Raw genomic sequence first — 21,544 nt, forward strand, 5'->3', positions numbered from 1 at the left:
GCAGACAACGCCTAAAAGTACATCAAGCATCAAGCGTCCGCTTTGCTACTTACTTTCGCATTCGATAACGAGCTAAATATTGCATACTCCGCTCATTCGAAAGAGCTGATTTATGCAATGTACTCGTACTCATGCGTGTCTATTTTGTTTCTGGACTCTCAGGATTGATTTGTGGATTGTAGAATGCCTGGAAATTCGTGTTAACATCTCAAATACTTAGAGCTACACAGAACACACCACACAGAAATCTATCTGCTTCACAGAACCAAAATTTGTTTGCATAAAAGAACCGAACTCTAGTCGTATCCTCCATCATCGAACATGGGTAAAGATTATCTGAGGAATCCTTACCAAGATACCGCAGAAGTGGGCGAGAGCGGTTTGGTCTTACCCTGGGATGAAAAACTCATCAAAGAACTAATCTCCAGCTACGTGAAGAGCATCTTGGAGCAATGTAAGCCCCGAAGGGAGGATTGCGGCGACTTGTATGTGGGCAATGCCGGCATAGCCTTCATGTTCTGGAAGCTGTCGCGCAGCGAGCATGGCCGTGATCTCTGCCCCACAGCCCTGCAGCATGCATCGATGTTCATACGCCAGGCCAAGAGGGAAGCCGAGCGCTTCAAGGAACATTCGTCTCTGCCGAGCTACTCCTTTCTCAGGGGCAACGCTGGCATCTATGCGGTGTCCGCAGCAATCTCTAAGGCCCTCAAGGACCCCAAGCAGCTGGCCAAGGACTTGGCGAACTTTAAGGCGGCCATTCCTTCAGGCAAAGACGACGGCGGCTCCGATTCTATGTTGGTGGGACGTGCCGGCTATCTCTCCGGCTGCTACTGGCTGAACGACATTCTGCCCGGCAAGAAGATTCCCGACGAGGACCTGATCTCCGTTTGCAAGATTATAATAGCCAGCGGTCGAGAGTACAGCACGAAGAACAATTCCTACTTGCCGCTGATGTACGAGTATCATGGCATGGAGTATCTGGGCGCCGCCCAAGGACTCTGTGGCATTCTGCAGGTGCTCCTGGACAGTCCCTGGTTTCGCAAAGACCACTCCCAGGCTTCAGAATCGCCGTTGTTGGACATCTCAGCTCCTGCAGACGTACTGCATGACGTCAAGCGCACCCTTGACTGCGTTCTCACGCAGCAGGATGTCGATGGAAACTTTCCCGTGACCCTGGAGGACGAAGGCGAGAAGCGACTGGTCCAGTGGTGCCACGGTACTCCCGGTATCGTCTATCTGATGGCCAAGGCCTACTTGATCTTCATGGAGCCAAAGTACTTGAGGGCCCTGGTCCGCTCAGCCGATTTCGTATGGCGCAAGGGTTTCGTTCGCAAGGGTCCCGGCATCTGTCATGGTGTGGCCGGCAATGGCTATGTGTTTCTGCTGCTCTTCCGTTTGACCAACCAGAGGATCTACTTGTACAGGGCCTACAAGTTCATTGAGCTGATGACCAGCGAGGAGTTCAAGCAGAAGGCACGCGTCCCCGATAGACCCCACAGCCTGTATGAGGGTCTGGCCGGGACTGTTTGCTTTTTGGTGGATCTACTGGAACCGGAGAAGGCCCACTTTCCCTTCATGGATGTGTTTCACTATGAAAAATAGATCATAACTTCTTCCATCATTTCGACACAATCGAATGCTGCAGAAAGTATTTGCAAAAACAACATACATGTCGGGTGCATAACAAGAGATGCAGAATATCTTTTTAAAATTTATAATCCACAAAATTAAAGGGGTATTTGTCGGATCTATACCCTCATCCACGATTGAGCTCAATGTTCAATCTCTGGCCAATTCGTAGATGCAAATTGAGCAACTTTAATCAAAACCCTTTAATGGGATAAATTAGAAGTAGCAGCACTCCCAGCCACACGGAGGGAGCAACTAAATTTGCAAATTGACAACTTGAAATGGCCCCACAGATGCCCAGGTGCACACACGGCTCCACATCGAGAGGCAGATACAGGAGGTAGTGCACAGATGTGTCCGGGTCATTCATACATAAATAATCAGTCATGTGGATGGGAACGTGGGGCACGTGGGTGGATGGGTGTTTGTCTGTTAGACACTGATTTGCAGCAGGACCTGCCTTTGTATGTAACATAGTTTGGGCGCCCCAATGTTCAACGAAATAATGGCAATTCACGACCCATTCTCGTTCGATGGCTTTAGTTTGCAATTAGTAAAGGTAGGTCAGAAAAGTTCAAAGAAAGTTTAAAGAATCTAAGATGGAAGACACTTCAAAAAGCACTCTGAAAATAATTATGCAGCACTTTTCAACACTGTTTTGAGAGCTGTAGAACTATTTACGGCACTACAGATGTCACTAGTAACACTTAAGATTATTTTTAACATGCTTTTCTTTCTTCTGAAAACTTTTAAGCAAATTACACAACCCTTTAAAATATATTAGGCCATTTTATAGCATTACACAACACTTTTAAATTATTAAAAAACACTTTAACCCTTCAAAATTTACCTATTAAATTAGTCTTAATGCATTTCATTATATATCAGCACTCTTTTATGCCTTAAAAAAACACTCCAAACTCCATCACATCCATCATCATGCGCTTAAAACATTTAAACCTTCTGCAGATTCATAAATACGAAAACTGGCAATCAAAATTCATAGAAACACACAAAAACCTATACCTTTCATTCATTATTATTCCCCAACAAATGCATTTCTCAGAACTCGAATCAGAAATCACTTTGAAACAAGTATTTTGTGGCACATTTCCGGGGAAAACTTCTCCCGCCCCCAATCAGCAGCAGCCCAATCTATCTGCTCTTAGTCGTATTTCGGGCAATTCCCTGGACCCCTTCCCTGCAAGAGAATTCCCAGAAAATGCCAATTGCTCTTATAAATGAATAGTTAAAAACTTTTCGTACTCGTACTAGAGCTCGTAACAGTAGCATTAGCAACAGACACAAAATATCAGGTAGAAAATCAAGCAACAAAAATGTTCACTTCGAAACCATAAAAGCGTTCCCCCGAGTGGCTCCAACAATAGAAGCCAGGCAGGCCGGTAGGCAGGCAGCCAGTGAGCAGGCCAGGTCCTATGCCTATTCAACTATTTATGAAAATACTTGCGGTAATTTTACCCCCCCCCCCCCCCCCCACAAAAAAGGACACAAAAATATGACCTGATGGGGGCGAGTATCGAATTTTCCTGCCGCTACTGAATGGCAAAACTCTGGGGCCATTAATTGTGGCAGGCATAGCAGTGTACGGACAGTCCCTAGCGTGGCACGCAACAAAATTTCGAACGACTACTAATGGCTGGTAAATCGGAAAATTGTGCAGAAAGCAAATGGCATGCATGATAGTTATATGAGCCATGGGGTGGTATTTTACCATTGTTTTCGGTTTCATATTTCCAGAAATTTTCTGCCATACAGCAATTTTAACGTTGCCGAACACTGATTAAGGGAAATGTATACGCTTTGAAATACACATTGTTTTGCAGTAGAGGTTGCCGGTTGAAAGTTCTGCCCAATGACTGGAAATATTAATTGGAAGCGGGTTTTCGTGTACTGAAAGGAATTTTAATTGAAATTTAAACTTGTTTATGTGTTACACAAGACTGACATTCAGATCAGCGTTGTTTAACACTGTTTAATAATGTTTTTAATCAGTTTTCATGGGTAGGATAGTCACATTTCATTGAAGCTTCCTTGTGATACCATATTTTGCTTAAACCCTATTTAGATATTACACAGCACTGCTTTTGCGTTCGTCTAATACCAGTTTTGATTGATATTTTTGGATAAGGAATAATTCATAAATACCTTCTTTCTCTATCTTTCAAACCATATTATTCAGACTTTACACAACACTAGTCCTCTATTACCCAGAACTCTTTCAAGGTCACTCCTTACTCTAATATTTATGTACAAATATCGAGACCATCCCCAAGGCCACCTGTACAGAAAACATTCCCTGCCATTAAACAGCTTTACAACCACATCCCGATAATTGTAGCACCACACGCTACAGCAGCTCATTCATAAACCATAAACCATTCCATGACCATGAAGGTCAACGGATATTGCAGTATCTGGATGACCACAAGCGAGCAGCGTAGTCTATTAGGGCCACCACGCATATGGCCGCACATATGTCAGAGAGCCAGGAAGCTCCAGCGTTAGCCAAATTAGCAAAAGCACCGCATGCAATTCCAGTTTTTTACGACCGAAACGTGAGCGCCCCTTCGATATGAGAGTCGACGACGCAGGGCTAATTTATACGTACAATCCACTCCAAAGAGGGAAGCAGAGGAGGAAGAGCTTCAGCAGCAGCAGCGTGACAAATTGGGGTCGCCCCCGAGGGACGCCGATAGGTGGCATAGGTGCAGTCACACTTTCATACTTGATGATGGCCTTAGATGGATGGAAATTTGCACAAGGGGTTTTTGAAAAGGTAGCAATCTGCCTCTGAACAGAAATTCCTTTAAATTTCAGAAGTACCTGCATTCGAAGGGAAACTTACAGTCGCTTTCCAACACTCTTCAACATTACCCAGCACTAGAAAAATAGCCAAAGTGCATTTAGCGTGTGCTTGCCCACAAAACCCATGCTATTGAAAGTTTAAACTTTATAAATTACCTCTCCTTTATTTGTGCCACGTTTTTACCAACACTCCAGACACTTAACCAACACTAATGCCAACTAATTTATGGCGGAGAGTCCTCCTGCTTCCGCTTGCCGGTTAATGAGTTAACAAAGCCAACTGGCAATTTATTTAGAAAGTTGCTGCCAACACGCGTACATCTCCAAGGTGTACCTATGAATCATGCCACCCACACACACACACACACACACACACACACAGGGAGAGGGAGAGAGAGAAAGCTGTTTGGCCGCATCCGCATGCTAACAAGAAAAAATTAAATTTTCATAATAAATTTAAGGCTTGAGTGAGTGACACATCACCGCAGGATGACTTCGTTGGGGTATGACAGAGCGCTCATGCCCTCACGCTCGACCACAAGTGGGCCAAGACCTAAACAGGATGTGGGTATTGGGTATAGGATATAGATCGACATATGAGGCTTGCAGGGAGACTAAGAAGTGGTAACTAAGGTATAGCACAGAGAAAGGAACTCTGAAGCTTTACAGAAACTTTGAATCTACTTCTTATTTTTATTATAATGATATTTGATTGAATAACTACAGGTTCCGTGGCTTATCTTAAGATTCAAACATATATCATATAACATCTTTATGTTTTGTTAGAAGAACGTTTCAGTAAATTCTTTTTTTTCTTACAAATAGATTTGCCTCGACAATAACTTTTCTTAGCCTGCGAATATAGTGATATAGTGCTCTAATTATGATAAAAAGTGACAGAGAAATGTGAAAATATATTAAACAATAATTTAGAAGGTTTTTATTTTGAGAAGTACCCAAGGACTGTCATGATTCTTTCAATCATTCGTAATGCAACATATGGAATTCTATACCTACATATATTTCTGGACGTTTTTATGCAATGACTACATCTTTCAAGTGGCTATGCAATTACTGCACGATCAAGTGGCCCGTGTGACACCAGCAGAAGGCTGTTACGCGCGGATCCCAGGTCTGATCCTGGCGAACCCGACCTATGTGCTAGATCTCGTCTAAGTTAAGATCTCGGATTGCTGATCATTGAACAAGCATATATATAAACAAAATACTTCCTTCTTTACGTTGCAAATATCCCATCAAAATCGTAGTACCCTCTTTAAGGGTAAAACAAAGAACTAGAGAACGCCTGTGTGTGGGAGGGACATAAGAGGCTGCCGGCAAGTAGGTGAAAATTATTTCATAGAGCAAATGCCACTTTATTGTTGCCAAGTAATTTAACTAACTGCTAACACTAACACACACAAAGGCACAACAGCACACACACACATAGATACACGCAGACAAAGCTTTTGTTAATTTTCAGAGATTCCGGCCACCCATCACTCCCACTCCCACTCGTACTCCCACTCCCACTCTATTCATTTGTATAAAGAGACAAAAAAAGAAAGAAAGGCAGACAGAGAGCAAAAGACAGACACTTACATATGTCAGCTGTCATATTGGTTAAGCAAGTGTGCGTTATGAGTGCGGGGCATCCTCCGCAAGAGACAGAGAGAGAGAGAGCGGAAATAAGCCAAGAAGAGGGGCACACACAGGGTTCTGGGGGGGCTGGGGGGGTTCCACGGTGAAGTGCAGGCAAAGTGGCACTCGCACTCGGGCGAAAGTCACTCGTAAAGTGGCATTAAGCACATTTCAAGTGCTACCCCGCCGAGTTTTTGGTTTTCGGAAATGTTTTTTCTGGCTTTTCCAACCAATCCCCCATCCTCCCCATCTGCTCTGGGTCTACTATCTGCATTGCGTTGCCTTTGCCCTTGCCTGTGCCGCACACCGCCAATGCCACTAATGAAAACTTTGTTGAGCCCTTTTAGGCGCCTCCACCGCCGACGGTGCCGGTGCCGCTGCCGCTGCTGCTGCCACTGCCACATATCTCGCCGGGCTTAATGCGTCCTGAGCTTGGCAGGATCTGGCCCCCACAACCTCCCCTCTCTCTCCCTGCGCTGGCCTTTATGAAGAGTGCACTTCACTCACATTCAGAGACCATGCCAGGCATCTGCTTGTTGACATTTCGAAAAGCGTGTTACAATTAATTTCCATCTGACCGAAACGCAATGAGACCGAATCAACAGGAAGCACAGAGTGTCCCTTACGGATCCTTCTGGGAATATTTGAATAGGATTATGCCATGAAATTGATAGCGTTGAAGGGGGTTTGTGGGCCAATGAAGGATTTTACTGTACACGAACACTTGCATTTAAATTTAAGCAATATTTTTAAGAATTAATTACTCCCAAAAGATCATTCAAATCTGAGATCTGATTAGTACAACAGTTTCCATATTTTGTATAATTTTCCCCTTCATATATTTCCTTTGTTTCTTACACTTTCCCCTGATTACATTTTATATAAATTTCCCAGAAATTTCCATGTGTTTAAGCTCCAAAAAAACAAAGCCCCGGCACATCATTTCCGTTGCCTCAGCCTCTCAGCCTCCTCATCAGCATTTAAATCAAAAATCTGCCACATGTTTGCCCCTGACTCGTTTTCATTTTCATTTCTGTTCTTTTTATACGATTTTTTTGGTTGTTTCGGCTTTGGTGCTTTTGCTGGGGCCCACATTCATTATGCGCCAACCGAATGCCGCAAGGTCAAAAGCTTTAATTAAAATGTTTCCTGTTAGCAGGGCACATGCTCGTAAGTGTATTCCCCCCCCCCCCACTCCCACCCCCCGTACATCAGCAACAAAAACAGCAACGAAAAGTGCCGACAACAAAATTTTGTGCGAAAACTAAATGCAGCCCCGGCGGGTGCCCTCGATACGCACTCCTGCCGCAGCCTGCCACAGCCTTCCAAGCCTCCTTTCCACACGCCCGCACGAACACAGCTTCATTTGGCTAACAAGAGCGGGAATTCGCGTAGAAAATGCTCAACCCAAAAAAATGGGAGCAAACTTCCAGCAAACACTTCAAATAATTGTTATGAAGGAGCGCTAAAAAACAACAAAAACCTTTTTCTATAAAAATATTTTCAAGGACAAAAATATTATGAAGAAATAGGCATGGTAGTCGAGGGGGGAATGGGGATAAAATAAGGCAACTCCCAAAAGTATGCTATGAAAATACAAGAAAGAAAGGATAACCTTTGAAGCCGAAGGATAGGATACCCTATAAGATGGTTTGTTTTTATGATACTATAAGAAAAGTCTGCCTTGGGTCTATGTAGGTCTCTTTCACGTTTGATGATGATCTAAAATATATAAATATATCTTCTTCCCCCTCTGTGTTCCTTTGCAAGACTCCCTACCAAACTGTAGTACCCTCTTCCAGAGTACACTGATTGTTTTCCATCCTACGATGTAGTTCAAATCATGACCTGCTTGCTGATGATGATGATGCTGATGTACAACATCCTCTGCGTCTCAGCGGGCGCTGGTTTTAATGTTTCTCCGGCAAAACAAAAGCCTTCTGAGCAGCTGAAATTTGTTGCCAGGATGGGGTTAAGGACGGGGGTGGAGCATGATGCGATGTCTAAGCAGTTAAGTAATATTATGCGATGAATCCTTTAACGCTGGTTGGGCATTTCCGCTGTGTTTGGGGGAACTCCTTTGGGGGGGGCGAAGGTCATTTGTAATGCGTGTCGGGTTGTAAATATAAAACAAGCAAAAAATATGAATAATGTTTTCACAGCAGGTTAAGAGATTGTTTTAATAATTACATGCATATATATTTTATGGGGAAAATAATCGCTGTCTTGTGGGCTTTAAATCTGGGAGGAATGAGAGTGTAAATTTGCCTTTTTTATATATATATGAAACGTATTTTGTATCGTCTATTGATGGATGTTTGATGAACTGTTCTTATATAGGACGTATTGTATCAGTAACATTCCCAATTTAATCTGCTTAAACACTTTTTGATCTATTATATCTTATATGGAAAACTTACTGAATTTCCTTCTTTAAAATGCAATCAAAATATAGTCAAAAAACAACAAAATGTTATCGGTAATCATTCGAAAACATAACCAATTACTCGATTAAATCAGACAACACAAATATCCTGGGAAAAAACATCCTGAAACTGATTCCCTCTCAAGGAAAACAGGAAACTTTCCGCGACGACAAAGACCGGCGAAAACTTTGCAACATTTTCTTCACCTGTTCAAGAACCTCCTCCACACAACACAGAGACCCCTTGAGCTACCCTTAACATATGGCCAACTTCCCATTAAGGGGACCCACAAGTGGGAGGAGACTCCCGGGCATGTCCTGCGTGACTGGGCCGCTGCTACCTTCACTGCGCCAGAGATTCCCACTCGCCTTGCACTTCATTTGCTCAATTTAATGGGAAGTACCGGCACCCCCAAGGAGCTACCCGGCACGACGAAAAGGAAAAGGACATTCGCTAAAGAAAATTACAACAAAAGTTTTTCGGGGCAGCCGCGTCCCAGCCAAGTGCGTGGCTCCTTTTCCTTGCCATTGTCCTGCCTGTCTGGATGCAGGGCTGCCTGGCTGCCTTTCCGCTGTTGCAGTTTTCCTTCCGACCAGCTCCTGGCTGGCTGCACTTTAAGTGTCCCTTGGCGGCGGCATAAATTATTAAAACCAGGACAAAAGGAAGGGACGGCAAGACGCGAGAGCCAGAAAGTTAATTCATATTACTTTTCAATTTATTGGCATTTTTCGGAACGGTCGGGTCGGGTCGGGTCGGTCTTCTTATTGAAAGGCGACCAGAAGGAGTTGTTGCCAAAATTAAATTAAAATTGTTCAAGTTTTGTTTCATTTATTGGCTGACTGGCTGGCTGGCCAGAAGCGAAGTTATTTTGTGGGAGTTTGTAAAGGATTTTGAGGATATATGTTTTGGGGGAGTTTTCGAGGTGGAATAAATGCGAATTTCTGCATGATATATTAGCGGAGTTTTTAACAGAAACTCTGAAAGAAAGAGACACTTTCCAAGTTTTGATAGATGCAATTTATTCCACAATTGTTTAGAGATTATTATAGTTATTATTATTATTATAGTTTATTGTAATACTAGGAAAAGACAGAGTACTTAATTCTAATACAAAGTATTTTATTTTTAAAGCTAGGGCAATAAAGGCCTTAAATACATTATTATAGATATATTTATAGAATTTGAATGGAATACAATTTATATTTTTAGGTATCTGAAAAAACATTTAAATCTATCTATATATGTATATTTATACAAAGAATATTTTAAGATATTTTTAAAATATTTATGAAACGAAAGGATCTTTCTGTCAACTGTTTATCATCCCACAAGAAAGTGTGCTTTCTCTTCGACTTAGTATACAATTTTTAGTTACATCCAATCTTTTGAGTACCCAAAAAAAGTTCTTAAATTATTTAGAAAAAGGAAAAATCTTCTGGCATTCGTACATCGTAGATACCTTCTCGAAATTGATGTGCTTTGCTGAAAAAGAGACACTGATTAGTGTCCCTTATTTGATGAGATTATAAACCATATCTAATAGTTTTTTCAAATCCCTGTTTACAGTGCGTTTGCCGCTTCGATCGCCAGGGACCGCTCTGTGAGCTGCCCATCGTCATACGGAATGCAGCCTTTTCCGGCGACTCGTATGTGTCGCATCGCATCTACAAGGACATTGGACAGCACGAGGCCCTGGACGCCGTTCTGCCCATGCACATCCAGCTGAAGGTGCGAACAAGGGCCACTAATGGTCTGATCATGCTGGCCGCCGCCCAGGGCACGAAGGGCGGACACTACATGGCGCTGTTCCTCCAGAAGGGACTCATGCAGTTCCAGTTCTCGTGCGGATTGCAGACGATGCTGCTGAGTGAGCTGGAAACGCCGGTGAACACCGGCCACGAAATTACCATTCGAGCTGAGTAAGTGCCAAATGGACGTGGGGACCACGGAATGCAATTATGTGTGGCCCCTCCTCCCCGGGGGTCACGCCCACCACTTGACGGGGTGATTGGTGGATAGATGGATGGCTGAAAGGGTCAGTGCGGTGGGAGGTGGCACAGGGGGCAACACGGACACACAACTGTTGGCATGTTAATTAACTTTTTAAACTGCGATCCCAGAGTCCACAGTCCAGGGCCCAGGGCCGGAGCGGGCCGGAGGTCAGCATATGGGTCACTGTCAGTGGCGGCGAGCTCGGGACTGTCCGTCGGCCATTAAACTTGGCCCGTGTCGAATTCCATTTGCCATTTGGCCGAGGCCACAAATTATAATGCTTCAAGTGTAGAATAAATTGCAGTTCCTTTTTTTAGGTTTTCTTCTCTTTCTCTCTCTTTCTCCATATTCCATCCTACCATTTCCGGTCTCCCATTTCCTTGAACATTAAATCCTGCGGGGCTTCCACTTGCCATCCATGCGTAATTAGTTTGGAGATTTTCCATCCTCTTGGCTGGCCCTTCCCCTTCCCTTCCTTTTTTTCTGTGTGCTACATATATTTTGCGTTGGTTGAAAATTTAATTTTCTGCCCACTAGGAAAATTCCCGCCCTGAGGGGGAATACGTAAAAATGTAGAACGGGACTGGTGCGTAATTAATCGTTTAACTAACATTTCCATCGACCAAAGCCAACACTTTGGCTAATTTTGGGGCTAAAATTATCCCCCATGGCATTCGGGAATGGAAAAATAAAGTTTTTGGCAAACTTTTTCAAATGGGATTAGGAAAATGGGATTATAAAGTCCCCCATTTATGGCGGCAGAAGAGTGCCAGTAAATCTAAGCTGTACAAATAAATATAGAAATGTGTTTTGGACCGACAGTTTTAGAAAAAAATTGCTTACTTATTAGCTACTATTATTATTGATTTTGTACCGGCCAGTAGGATTTATGTGGAATTTTCCTGAATTTTAAGGCTTTTAATGAATTTAATAAACCACATTGGGGGGGGGGGGGCCTATCAGGGGCCCAAATGTTGAGATCTCCTTCTATAGAGGTCAGGGCTGTGGTCCGATGTTTTCTGCTACATTTCACAGAATCCACAGGTGACTATCCCTAATAGTTTCACCCCAGGAAAGAGGTCATATCTCTGCGGTTTGTACCATTTCAGATATGCCGCTAAAATCTGTTTAAATCCTTCAACGCTGGGAGGAGAAAATGCAGGCATTTCATTAAAGGGAAAGCCCAATGAAAGATATAATAAAATGTCCACCTTTCAATCGATTTTTGTACGCATAAAACCTCCTTCAATGGCATTATTTTAATGTATTTCATTTAATCAAACAACAAATAATTCTAGAAGTCAAAAACAAATAAATTGAAACCCAATTTGTGTGTGAATAATGCATAAATAGAAAGAGTGCCTTCACTTTCTCCTGCCACACTTTTTGTACTCCTGCCAACAGGCACTCTATAATCTTCTTTCAGCCCATCCACAGCCAATTTTCATAAATATCAGACTCTATGCCGCCTCGGCAACCTGTTGGTTTAATAGTTCCTTCAATGCTCTTTAAATATTCAAATGCCTGGCACTTACAGTACTCAATCGTCAAATTATCGGCTAATCAAACACTCAATGCTGTGGGGTCGATAAGTGTCCTTGTTAACAATTCAACTGTGCAGCAATTACTTAAAAATGGACAAACGCATATGGAAAATGACCAAATAATCGTTTTAGACAAATACAACAGAACAGAGTACCGGACACAGACCCAATGGGCAACCGAAATGAAATCCCACAACGAATCAAGGATAGACGCAAAACATTGGCATAAACAGGACATTAAGGGCATCAAATATATCAAAAAAGTAGGACAAAACAGTCGAGGGAGAGAGAGTGAAAGAGAAACCTATATAAATAATTTATCAAAAAGGAAAAGAGAGAAAAGAGAAAAGAGAAAAGAGCAAGCGCCATTCCATTCCCGTTCACATTTTTACGACTATTGAATCGACCACAAATTTACTTTTTAGCACTTGGTCCCCAGCCCGAGGCTATCCAATGTCCAATGGTGCGACTGTTCCATATACATACATATATATTCATGTAATATATATGTACATGTTGAAGGTATATATATGTTACTTTGCTTACTTTTGATACCCTAGGAAAGGGGTATTGTAACTTTATATAGAAGATTGCAGTGGGGACACGGAGAAAGATCCTATTCGGTATGTCTAACGGCGAATGTCTATCTGCTACTCATGTGCAAACTAGTTGTACCTGTAAACTATCTCTGCTAGACTCTAGGAACCTCTTTACTCTTGGTGGCTCCTAGAGCGGTTCTTCGGCAAAGGGCATGCGGCCAAGCAGACGGCTGATCGAGACTCGAGCCCGAGAAAGCAAAAACAAAGTACACATCGTACGTGTAGGAGTGCGGGTGGTTTTTTTAAACTCAAAAGAGGTGCAGATTGTTGCCATAAACCCAAATATTCAGAACTACCAGGAAACCCATATTTTAGATCGTAAGAAAAAAGACTTATCAGTACGAGTAGCCTTAAATCCTTATAGATTCTTGCAGATCAATCTAAATCAATCAAAAGTCAAAGATACTAATTTCATAGTCAAAGAAAGGATAACCATTTCCCAGCGAATGGTTATTTGAGTTTTAGATGGTATAGAATATAGGAGTATAGGAGAGTTTTTGTAGGAATTTATAGATTTTGAAGACAATACATAGAAGTAGTATGCACTTTTAAGGTATTTATGGTACAAACCTCCATTATATCTGCCTGACTATCAATCAACAAGGACATTCTTATCAAGGAAACTTAATTTAAAAATTTTCATATCTTAAATAAATGCGTTCTCCGCATGGATGACTTTATTCAAAGTTTTACATGGAAATATTCTTCAGAAGACTTCCAATAAATCACAGAATTAAAGGAAATTTATTGTGGATTCCGGCTGATCTCTTATAAGATCTATAGACATTCTCTAGGGTATCCCCATCTTCGACCCTTAAATACCGACTTTCTTGACTGTTTTCGGGTGTCGTTTTTCTGAGTCTGGGGCAAGTGGATTTACGAGCAACAAATTTATGTACGTTGCCTATTTTTATTTGCCTTGCGTGCTTAATCGCCCGAGCACTGGGTAGCACAAGGGACTCCCTGAGTCGCCCTGGGCCACTCGATGATGATGATGGCGATGGCGAAGGCAATGGCGGTGATGGAGGCTTTGTCCGACCATCGATGAACCGTAGTTTCGCTCAGTCTCTCTCCCGCTGGATGTATCCTTCGGGGGAGGCCTGGTCCAGCCGCACTCCAGCCCTCTAATGAGGCTAATGGCCTATACAATTGACATTTTACTTAAGGACCTTCATCGAACTGGTGTTGCGCACAATTAGTGTAATTAGAAAGCAATAACAATTACCGTTCTTCGAGCCTAATTGCGGCTCAGGATAAACCCCCCCCCCCCCCCCCCCCCCCCCCCCCCCCATCCCCATACCGATCCCCCAGAGCTTTTCAGAACAGAAATTTCCTTTTAATTATTACGTATTTGGTTAATTCATTTCCCGAAAGTTAAGTTCATTAATTAAGATGAGTTGTGTTTTCTTTTCGGCGGCTTCCTCTCCCCCGCTGAAGTTCAACAACTAAAAACTTTTTCCACAGCATTCAATTGAGCGTGTCAATAAATTATGTCCAAGGACTCCACAAGGCTCCCCACCCCCGAAAATTGTAAACAATGCTAATTTAATTTGTTGCTCAGTCAAATGCAGCTAATTGAACTTTAAATAACATTGTAGTTTCGGGGTGCTGGGTTTTGGGGTTTTTGGGCTTATCGGATCGTTAACGAAACTATTAAATGAACGCAGGAAAATGCTAATTACTTGGCATAAATCAATTATTTAATGGGTTTTAAACTGGTTTATAGAAGTGCATTATTTAATTGGTTTTAGTACACATTTGCTTAGGGCTTTCTATATGGAATAGTCAGTACTAGGCCTATACCTTGGAAAAATGTCAATTAATTTGATTAGTGCTGGGATTTAATTTCGTATAGTTTTTATTAAGGTTTAATGTTTTTCGTATCCATCAGACATTACATTTCGTTTCATTACATCACAAAGAATGGTAGTCACGAATGATTGCAAGATTTTCCATAATATTCCGACTTATTCTGTTTGAAGGAGGGTGGATCTAGACGTAGGGATCCTACGTAGAGAACGAAAATGCAATAAAAGATACATAGGTGGTGTATATATACAATATATCTGCCGTCTATTTCCCTCTGGTATTCGGGTGGGAACGTAAATCGGATCTCGCTTACAAGCTTAGGCCGCCCGCGAGCCGTGTGGATCGTGATAACAGCGCAAGCACGCTCTCAGAGCGCTGTAACTGTTAGACCGCTGTTAACTAAGAGCGGTACCGGTTAGCGATAACAGGCTGTTAACCTGGGAAGCTAACAGCGCGATTACCCTGTTACAGCTGTTGCCCTGATCAAATTTTATTATTAAAAGCTTTAAAGCTAAATTTAATATTCCAAATTAATTTTGATATTTAATAGAGTAAAAATCATTAATCGAATGACAAGAATGAAGTTAATTTATTTAACAAATTGTATGTAGAAGAAATCCGTTCCAGAATCCACATAAACTATTACTGTAATCTGTATAAAACTTAATTCGAAAACAAAAAAAAACTTTTCCAATCTTTAAAACAAACCCAATCCGAAACCCGTCTATCAAAACAAATTTCAACAAATATCCCAGAAACAATATCATCAGATTATTTCGTTTGAAAAGGTAAAAGAAATCAGAAAAACATACGAGTACGAGTACGAGTGCGAGTGCGAGTACGAGAGCACTCCATTCAATACAATATGTTGTAAAAACTAAATGCAATCAGGGAAAACTTTTTCATACCCGTATGGGTAACTTTTTTACAGCATTTGCCCGCCTGCTATAAAATAACAATAAAATCGGTCGGTGTCCCTTTTGCCACGCATTTATTGGACTGGCGTTTTTCTGTATTAAAATATCTACATTCAAATGCAATAAACGCCAAGATATGGATCCCAGTTTGTCCATCTCCCACACAAACTTCCTCGCCCCCAAAAAAAAGAGGAAAAAAATCCGCCTGACAACAAATAAAATCAGAAACACTTCGGCCAAGCCGTGTGAGTCCTCACAATAAAGGACATTCAAATAAAAGCAGGTGACACTCGGCCATGAGGTGCAATAAAAACCAGGAGGGGGGGCTCAGGCAGGGGGGGGTCCTGCCATTTGGTATTCCACCTCGATGTCACATCAAAGGTTTGGGGGAACGAATTCCATACCAAACAAAATACATGAAGGCGCAGGAAAAATTTGACAATCGATTGACATTATAGGCAATTGTTGTTGGAGGGATATGGACCAAGGCACAGTGCGTTGGGGTCTATGGGGAATGGTAGGAAAAAACATGGCAGGAAATTCCAGAAAGAAAAAACATGGCAGGACCTTCCAGAAAGAAAAAACTGAAAAAAGGTAATTAAAGTACACAGTGCTACAAAAACTTTGGCACGACAGAAAAAATTAAGTGACTTTGAAACGCACACGAAATCATTTTTTAAATTCAAAAACCACTTTGGGCATTTTTTTTAAGAATCTTGTTTCTTTAGTGAACATTTTTTTAGTTGAAAAATTTGTTTAACAAAGGCACAATTTTTTTAGTAAGTCAACAAAATGTTATATTACTTATATTTGTATTCTACAAGTACACAAAAAAATAATTTAAAAATTTAAAAAAACCCACAAAAGGGCAGACGAAAACTGCAAAAAGTATGCGACATTAATGAAATAGTTAAAAAAGCGTCCACAAAGGAGAACCATCTTCCACCCCCACCCTCTGACTGAGGGCACACCTTCCTGTCAGACCTTAAACCACTGTGCCTTCGACGAAAGGTCAACAGGCAAAAGGTAACCAAACAACAGCCTGCTGGCTGGACCCTTTTTGCCAGGCCATGGGTGGGAGGGGGGTACTGGGATATTGTGGTGTCATAAATATTTGCACGCATCGGCATGTTGGGAATTTTGCTTTAAAAGTGTACCGATGCCTGCCTCAAACAGAATCCAGAGAAGAATCACCACCACCCACCCACACACACACTCAGAGAGAATCCAGAGAAAAGTCACCCCACACAGAGAGAATGAGGGCGGACCGTGCGGCATATTAAATATTTGATGCAACACCAAGGGCTGAAAAAGGGGAGAACTAAAAGAACTAAAAAGAACTTTCCGAAAATACCTCTTTACAGATTGGACTTTAGCCGGAATTACACACACTGCAATGCCTCGCTGCTGGTGAACGACACATTGGCCATGTCCGGGGATCAGCCGACGTGGCTGAAACTACTGCCCCAGCGACTGCATACCCCCGAGGCGATACTGAACACATGGCTGCACTTGGGCGGCGCCCCCCAAGCCCCGATTGGCCTGATTATCGAGTTGCCGCCAGCACAAAGCGGCACCGGCTTCACCGGGTGTCTCCACACGCTGCGCATTAACGGACAAGGGCGCGAAATATTCGGGTAAGTACTCTCCACCGATACGAATCGGTTTTTCTGTCTTGTTTTTGCATACCCTGTAACACAGAGGAGTGCCAGAGGGTATATTTGACTTTTGGAATCCTTTGAATCAAGTTTGTTGGTCATTTCATTTAGAGCCTTGGATTTGAGGATCTAATATAGCTAAAAGAATCAATATTTGTTGATTAGTCTTCGGGCACTCCCATATCTTCAAAGTTTGGATCAAAGCAAAGGCTTAAAATGAAAAAAAGAGTCCACAATTTCAAAGTTACAGAGAGAACTCTATAGAGTTCCATATACAAAGCTCTTATCTACCTATACACCAAATCTCATTAAAATCTCATGACTATAACCCCCAAAATATAATGGATGTTGTATTACCTAAATGGAAATTCTCTTACCATTTCTCTGGCACATTTTCCATCATTTGGCTTAGATGCTTTGCCATAATTTCAATCATTGAACCACAAATCTAATGCCACTACCAGGTACCCCCATAGTCGAAGCAACGACCACAATATTTCTTTTGTATTGCCCTTTGGGCACTTTGAATGCTGGACTACGGCTAATGAACATCTCTCCCTGAAAAAGTTACGACTTCTCTGCGGCGGATGGTCGATACGGCATCTCTTAAATGTTTATGCCGCTTACGATACCCGTACCCGTGCCCGTGGCTGTGCCCGTGGCCGTGCCTCAAGGCGCGATGAAAAAGCAGAACTGTTGGGAATAAAATGAAACCATTTGATGGCTCAAACACACACACACAAAGTTGCCAGGTGGCGAAAGCCGTTTCCTCCATGACTGCGCTGCAGTAAAAGACCCAGATTATATGGCCACTGAACGTAAAGAACTTTTTTGTGGTACTATATCCATGAAAAAATTAGCTCGACTTGCCTGAAGCGATAAAACTGATAATGTTAGCCCGAGTCATACATGAGATAGGCATTAATGAAGAGAAAAGGGAGCTTAAGCAAAGGTCTTATATGTATTAATTAGACCATGTTTGAGAGGAGAGAGAATATTATTGGGCGGCGCAGAATTTATGCTCTCTCTTTATCCTTCGACTACCGAAGCCAGTCAGCGAAAGGTGGTAAAGAAAAGAGAATTCACAAAACAAAATACATGTCGTGTGCGCTACCGAGTCTGTGGCAGAGTTGACTGCGGTTCTAAGAGCTTTTTCCCCGTGATTTTTAAAGGAAAAACTACTTTATTCGATGGTTTAATCAATTTTCTATATAAAATGGCATAAAAAACTCTAAAATTAGCCGAAAAACTGCCCTATTCTTCAAGAATTTCTCTCAACTTATAGCTCAAAGACCGCTACAGTCCAAGGTATCGCATGGTCTATGTTTTTCCTAAAGAAATGCCTGAATTACCAACGAAATGGCCATACTAAAAGCTTATATATTATGGACTCCGTAGCCAGTTTTGCACTGAAAAGAGTCAGTGCTGTCAGTGAAAATGAAAATGCAGCAAACTTGATGAAAAGGACAGGCTCTCAGTGAGCGAGAGAGTGAGAGTGGGGGGGCGGGGAGTGAATGCGGAAGCCATTCGTCAGCATTCAACGTTCATAAAAGCGCGAATGCAAACAGATGGCCCCCCCTCCAAATGGTAGGTGGGGTGGCACATCGCAGTGTGTCGTAGTGTCCTTGTCAATGTGCTGACAGCTGTGGGGCTGTTTGTCAATTGGCGCCAAAGGATTGCCACCGAAAAGGGACGACACATCGTCCCATAATATTGACACATCGAATTAGTCTTCATGAAATTAGCGCACGACACCTTGCCTTCTTTGCAGCGACGCCCTGGACGGTTTCGGCATTACGGAATGCGGCTCTTTGGCCTGCCTGTCGAGTCCCTGCCGCAACGGTGCCGCCTGCATTAAGATCGAAACGAACGATCTGGACGAGAACGGGGAGAAGGCGGAGAAGTGGAAGTGCAAATGCCCCACAGGCTACATGGGACCCACCTGCGAGATATCCGTGTGCGAGGATAATCCTTGTCAATATGGCGGCACCTGTGTGCAGTTCCCGGGCAGTGGGTACCTCTGTCTGTGTCCCTTGGGCAAGCACGGACATTACTGCGAGCATAGTGAGTCCTTTTGCCTATCCAAAATGGAGACACCCCACTCATCTCTCTCCCCCTCTTACAGATCTCGAGGTGGCTCTTCCCTCCTTCTCGGGCAGCGTCAACGGTCTGTCCTCTTTTGTGGCCTACACGGTGCCCATTCCCCTGGAGTACTCGGTGGAGCTGAGCTTCAAGATCTTGCCCCAGACGATGTCGCAGATCTCCCTGCTGGCGTTCCTGGGCCAATCGGGCTATCACGACGAGAAGAGCGATCATCTGGCCGTGAGCTTCATACAGGGCTACATCATGTTGACCTGGAACCTGGGCGCCGGACCGCGTCGCATCTTCACCCAGAAACCCATCGACTTCCGGCTGGACGCGCCCCGAGTGCCCTACGAAATAAAAGTGGGACGCATTGGACGGCAGGCCTGGCTCTCGGTCGATGGAAAGTTCAACATCACAGGCCGTTCCCCAGGCAGCGTCAGCCGGATGGATGTTCTGCCCATCCTCTATCTGGGGGGCCACGAAATAGCCAACTTTAATACCCTGCCACACGATCTGCCGCTGCACTCGGGCTTCCAGGGCTGCATCTACGATGTCCAGCTGAAGGCCGGCGCTGTGACAGTGCCCCTGCAGGAGACGCGAGGCGTCCGCGGTCGAGGAGTGGGTCAATGTGGCACCCGGGAGTGCCACCGACACGCCTGCCAGCACGACGGCGCCTGTCTGCAGCATGGAGCTACCTTTACGTGAGTGGCATGCCGGAGGATTTGTACCCCGAAACGGAGCCTTAAAAGCATTTCTTTGTATTGCAGTTGCATCTGCCAGGAGGGCTGGTATGGCCCGTTGTGTGCACAGCCCACGAATCCCTGCGACTCGTTCAACAATAAATGCTACGAGGATGCCACTTGTGTGCCTTTGGTGAACGGCTACGAATGCGATTGTCCTGTGGGACGCACCGGCAAGAATTGTGACGAGGGTAAGCCAGGTCCTCATTCAATGTTTTATGCAATCATAATCCTGTGGTTACCCTTTCCCGCAGAGATCCGCTCCCTCAGCGATGTCTCGCTCACCGGCAGACGCTCCTATTTGGCCGTTCGATGGCCCTATCTCTACGATGCCGGCGACAAGCTGGGCGCCAAGCGGTCCCAAATGGTTAGCTATCGGAATTTCACCAAGAAACTGATGCCCCCGAAGCCCATCTCGACGCCCAGCACGCACTTCGTGATGAAGCTGCTCAATGAAGTGGAGAAGCAGCGCAGCTTCTCGCCAGTGCCCCTCATGGGCTCGAAGACCTTCGAGGAGCACCATCGCGTGCAGTTCTTCTTCATTGAGTTCCAGCTGCGTCCGCTGTCGGAGCGGGGCCTGCTCCTGTACTTCGGGACGCTAAACAACAACCAGGACAAGAAGATCGGCTTCGTTTCGCTCTCGCTGCAGGGCGGCGTCGTGGAGTTCCGCATCTCCGGACCCAGCACTCATGTCACAGTGGTGCGCAGTGTCCGCATGCTGGCCATCGGCGAATGGCACAAGATCAAAATGGCCCAAAGGGGCCGCTGGCTAACGCTCTGGGTGGAGGGCAGTGCCTCCTCGGCACTGGCCCCCTCGGCAGAGGTTCTAGTCGAACCGGACTCGCTCCTGTACATAGGCGGCCTCAAAGATGTCTCCAAGCTGCCGCATAATGCAATCTCGGGCTTCCCCATACCCTTCCGTGGCTGTGTCCGCGGTTTGGTTGTCAGCGGCACAAGAATTGTTCTCAACGAAACCAATATTCTGGGTGGGTATTGGCAGAGACCACCCTTCCCTTTCGATCGATAGCTGATATATCTTTGCCCCCACAGAATCTCGTAATATCCGGGACTGCGATGGCACTGCCTGTGGCGGCGATTCCTGTGAGTCTGGCGGACATTGCTGGCTAGACGAGAAGCTGCAGCCGCACTGCATCTGTCCGGAGTATGCCAAGGGCGATCGCTGCGAATACTCCGAGTCCTGCAAGCTGATACCCTGTAAAAACAATGGCCGTTGCCTGCGCAGCGGACGCTGTTCGTGTCCCAATGGCTGGGGCGGTTTCTACTGTGAAATTGGTAAGTACTTGCAGTGCTTTTTCCTCTGAAAGGGGCACACAGGGGAAGGCTTAGTTACAGCTCAATAACCGTGACATAAATAACAATAAATCATTATAAAACAAGTTTCATAAATCTTTGAAATACTCGTAAATGTGTCACGAGTAAAAGTACAGAAGCCGAAAAACAAAACATGATTTTATTTCATTTGTTGATCTCTTTTTTTGTTGGGTTTTTTTTTCGAGGGGAAACAAGTTTTTGTCGGAGTCAGACCCAGCGAGAGCAGAACAATATTATTATTATAATTAGAGATCTACAACAACAGAATATATAACCATTAACAGCAGCAGCAGCCCAGCATTTGGTTTGGTTTGGTTTTGTCTGATGTCTCTCGGGATGGCTCAGT

General features: G+C 43.9%; 3 protein-coding genes across 4 annotated transcripts in view; 2 read left to right on the plus strand and 1 right to left on the minus strand.

Annotated features, from left to right (window-relative positions):
• LOC108163348 (MKRN2 opposite strand protein) overlaps positions 1-21,544 on the minus strand; it is a 73,159-nt gene that overhangs the window by 48,952 nt on the left and 2,663 nt on the right. The window lies entirely within an intron of this gene.
• The window catches only part of LOC108163344 (protein eyes shut), a 70,476-nt gene that overhangs the window by 44,796 nt on the left and 4,136 nt on the right, over positions 1-21,544 (plus strand). Inside the window, exons 6-12 of the mRNA XM_017298584.2 lie at positions 10,089-10,441; positions 16,748-17,020; positions 18,813-19,105; positions 19,167-19,827; positions 19,894-20,057; positions 20,121-20,852; positions 20,917-21,159. Of these exons, the coding sequence (XP_017154073.1) occupies positions 10,089-10,441; positions 16,748-17,020; positions 18,813-19,105; positions 19,167-19,827; positions 19,894-20,057; positions 20,121-20,852; positions 20,917-21,159 (2,719 nt within the window). The remainder of the gene's footprint in view (positions 1-10,088; positions 10,442-16,747; positions 17,021-18,812; positions 19,106-19,166; positions 19,828-19,893; positions 20,058-20,120; positions 20,853-20,916; positions 21,160-21,544) is intronic.
• Positions 194-1,804, plus strand: LOC108163345 (lanC-like protein 3 homolog). The gene has a single exon (XM_017298585.2). The coding sequence runs from the start codon at positions 322-324 to the stop codon at positions 1,600-1,602; it is 1,281 nt and encodes a 426-aa protein (XP_017154074.1). The 5' UTR covers positions 194-321; the 3' UTR covers positions 1,603-1,804.

Source organism: Drosophila miranda, chromosome 4, assembly GCF_003369915.1.
Source record: "Drosophila miranda strain MSH22 chromosome 4, D.miranda_PacBio2.1, whole genome shotgun sequence".
Taxonomy (NCBI): Eukaryota; Metazoa; Arthropoda; class Insecta; order Diptera; family Drosophilidae; genus Drosophila; species Drosophila miranda.

Coding starts and splice junctions, on each gene's coding strand:
- LOC108163345 (XM_017298585.2), top strand. CDS start 322: ATGGGTAAAGATTATCTGAGGAATCCTTACCAAGATACCGCAGAAGTG.